This window comes from Lichenostomus cassidix, chromosome 9 (genome assembly GCF_008360975.1).
Source record: "Lichenostomus cassidix isolate B80296 chromosome 9, HeHo_3.0, whole genome shotgun sequence".
NCBI classification, from domain to species: Eukaryota; Metazoa; Chordata; class Aves; order Passeriformes; family Meliphagidae; genus Lichenostomus; species Lichenostomus cassidix.
Genome location: NC_139490.1, coordinates 3,219,565 through 3,222,116, shown reverse-complemented (window position 1 = coordinate 3,222,116; position 2,552 = coordinate 3,219,565). Strand labels below are relative to the sequence as shown.

At 57.0% G+C, this 2,552-nt stretch overlaps 1 protein-coding gene across 3 annotated transcripts in view; it reads left to right on the top strand.

The window, feature by feature from the left end:
• The first annotated feature begins 545 nt into the window (after positions 1-545).
• GOLIM4 (golgi integral membrane protein 4) overlaps positions 546-2,552 on the top strand; it is a 29,599-nt gene continuing 27,592 nt past the window's right edge. For all 3 annotated transcript variants that reach the window (XM_085068976.1, XM_085068975.1, XM_085068974.1), the window contains exon 1: positions 546-1,090. In XM_085068976.1, coding sequence (XP_084925102.1) covers positions 904-1,090 — 187 coding nt within the window. In that variant the 5' untranslated portion in view covers positions 546-903. The remainder of the gene's footprint in view (positions 1,091-2,552) is intronic.

Here is a 2,552-nt window from a genome sequence, read left to right as displayed (position 1 = left end):
AGAAGCTGTGGCTGCCCCTGGATCCCTGCAAGTGTCCAAGGCCAGGCTGGACATTGGGGCTTGGAGCAACCTGGGACAGTGGAAGGTGTCCCTGCCATGGCAGGAGTGGCACTGGATGGGCTGTAGGGTCCTTTCCAACCCAAACCATCCTGTGATTCCATTAACACCTCGTGGAAGGTGCTTGGCTACAAGCACTGCCTCTTTGGGCTTTGCCTTCCCGGTACCGCTGAGCCCCACACGGTGCCGGCGGTGCCACTCGGGCACTCGCTGTGTGTCACCCCCGCCGGGCCACCCCCTCTGTCACCTCTGCGCTATGTCACCCCCCATCCATGAGCACCCAAGCCCCGTTCCTGAGCCAGAGACTGAGGCGCTGAGGGGCTAAGGCTGAGGAGCTGAGGGGCTAAGACACTGAGGCTGAGGGGCGGGCGGCGAAGCTCGGCCCGCTGCGGACGGACGCGGCGGGCACCCAATGCGCTCCGGAGGGAGGGCAGAGCCCCGCGGCCCGACCCAATGAGGCCGCGCCCGGAGCGGGACTTCCTTCGGGGATCCCGCGGCGGGGGAGCCGCGGCCGAGCGGGGACACGTCAGTGCGGGACCGGGACCTGCCTTTGTTCTCCGCAGCCCCGCGGCCACAGCCGCCCCGGCCGCAGGCACCGCACCCGGGGACAGGGCCGCGGAGCATCCCCGGCATGAGCCCCGCTGCTGCCCGCCCCGCCGGGACCGCCCCGGGCGCTGCTGCCGTGCCCAGGGGCTGAAACGCTCGGCCGGCCCCGCCTCCGCCGTCCCTCCTTCCCTCGTTCCCTCCTTCCTCCTCCTCCTCCTCCTCCCGGGGCCTCCGATGCCGCCGCCTGCCGCCCGCTGCTGAGCCGTGACGGGCGGGGGCCCTCGGGACCCCGCCGGGGACATGGGCAACGGGATGTGCTCCCGGAAACAGAAGCGGATTTTCCAGACGCTGCTGCTGCTGACCGTGGTGTTCGGGTTCCTGTACGGGGCGATGCTCTACTACGAGCTGCAGGGCCAGCTCAGGAAGGCTGAGGCCACGGCGCTCAAGTACCAGCAGCATCAGGAGTCCCTCTCGGCTCAGTTACAAGGTATTCCCTCGGCAGGAGCCTCTGCTGCCCTTCCCCGGGGTGTGCGGAACACCCTCCTCCTCCTCCTCCGGCTGTCCAACCTCTCTCAAAGTTTTGCTCCTTCTCCCCCTGCTTTTCCTGCAGTCTGTGGGGTTGTAGGTCTCACCGCGCTGGGATCCAAGCCCCGCCGAGGTCAGGGTGAGGTTTTATCGTGGATTCCTAGAGAGATCTCCTTCTCACTCCCTCCCACACGTCTTGTAGTGACTCTTATTCCCAAAGGGCTGCACATCACTTGGCAGTTCCTGGCAGAAATGGGAAAGGCAGGCGTGCTGCCTGCTGCCCATCTAGCAGTACAGACTCTGCCCAGTCTGGGGTTTTTGTGGCATTCTCTGTTGTCTTTGCAGGGCTCATTTTATGTTGAACGTTCATCTGCAGTTCCTCGGCAGCATAAACCTTAATTAGCTCCAGGATGGAGGAGAGGAGTATTCTAATAAAGTGTTTCTAAAGGGTAATTTAAAGTTGAAATAAGTTACTCTGTTACTTCTGGAATAACTCAATTTCATGGCTTAAAGGTGCCACATAATTACAGATCCTTGTGTATCTTGGTTTAAGGATGCAGCAAGTGTGGGTGTCCTGTAGTTGAAGATGAAAAGGTGTCTGATATCTGCATGCCCAGCAATCAGAAGCAAAGCAGCAGGGATGTACCTGGAACATCAGTGGTCTGGGAAGTGGGAGACCTCAGCACCTCTCTAATTGTCAAGTGCAAGGTTATCAGGTCAGCACAGATAAAGCTCAGAGCCAGCTTTCAAGTTTTCTTCCTCAAAATGGCATGACAGAAGAATCAGAGAGATCTGTAGCAGCACTCAACTTCAGGGTGATCCTCAGCCATCCTTTTCCCTGTGGAAGCATCCATCAAAGCATGCCTGGGAGCGCAGTTTGTATGCAGAGAGCACAGAGTTGGGTTTATGCTGTTGGATTCTTACAGCGATTTGTTCCTTCAATGTGTTTAATCACCATCTGACACCATCCTTAGTTAGTATTTCAGTTTCAGGCCGTTTCCAGGTAATACCGTGGAGCTCATTGCCAGAAAGTTTCATTTTAGTCCCATAAAAGGTGTAAATGCTTGGCTGGGAGGTGGGTGTGTGGCAGATGGCTAAAGGGCTACTCTTGCTAGGCTGTGTATTTGCCAGCAGTATTTGCAGAGGACACAGGGACATCTTGTTCTCAAGCTAAAATCTGACAAGTTGGCTTTTTCTGTCGCTCTGGCTTTGCCAAAGAGGAGCGAGCAGCAAACTTTATCCTTACACAGAGGAGAGATTCTCTGGATCAGATGTATGAGGTCTGGGCTGTTAGTTTGAACTTTCCATGCTTGAAAAATTACTTTGAGTAGCCATCATCTACCCAAGCATGTTCATGGAAGCAGCGGGCAACCAGTACTTGACAACTGTGGCTGCTGCATTTTATGTAATTCTCCTGCTTGTTT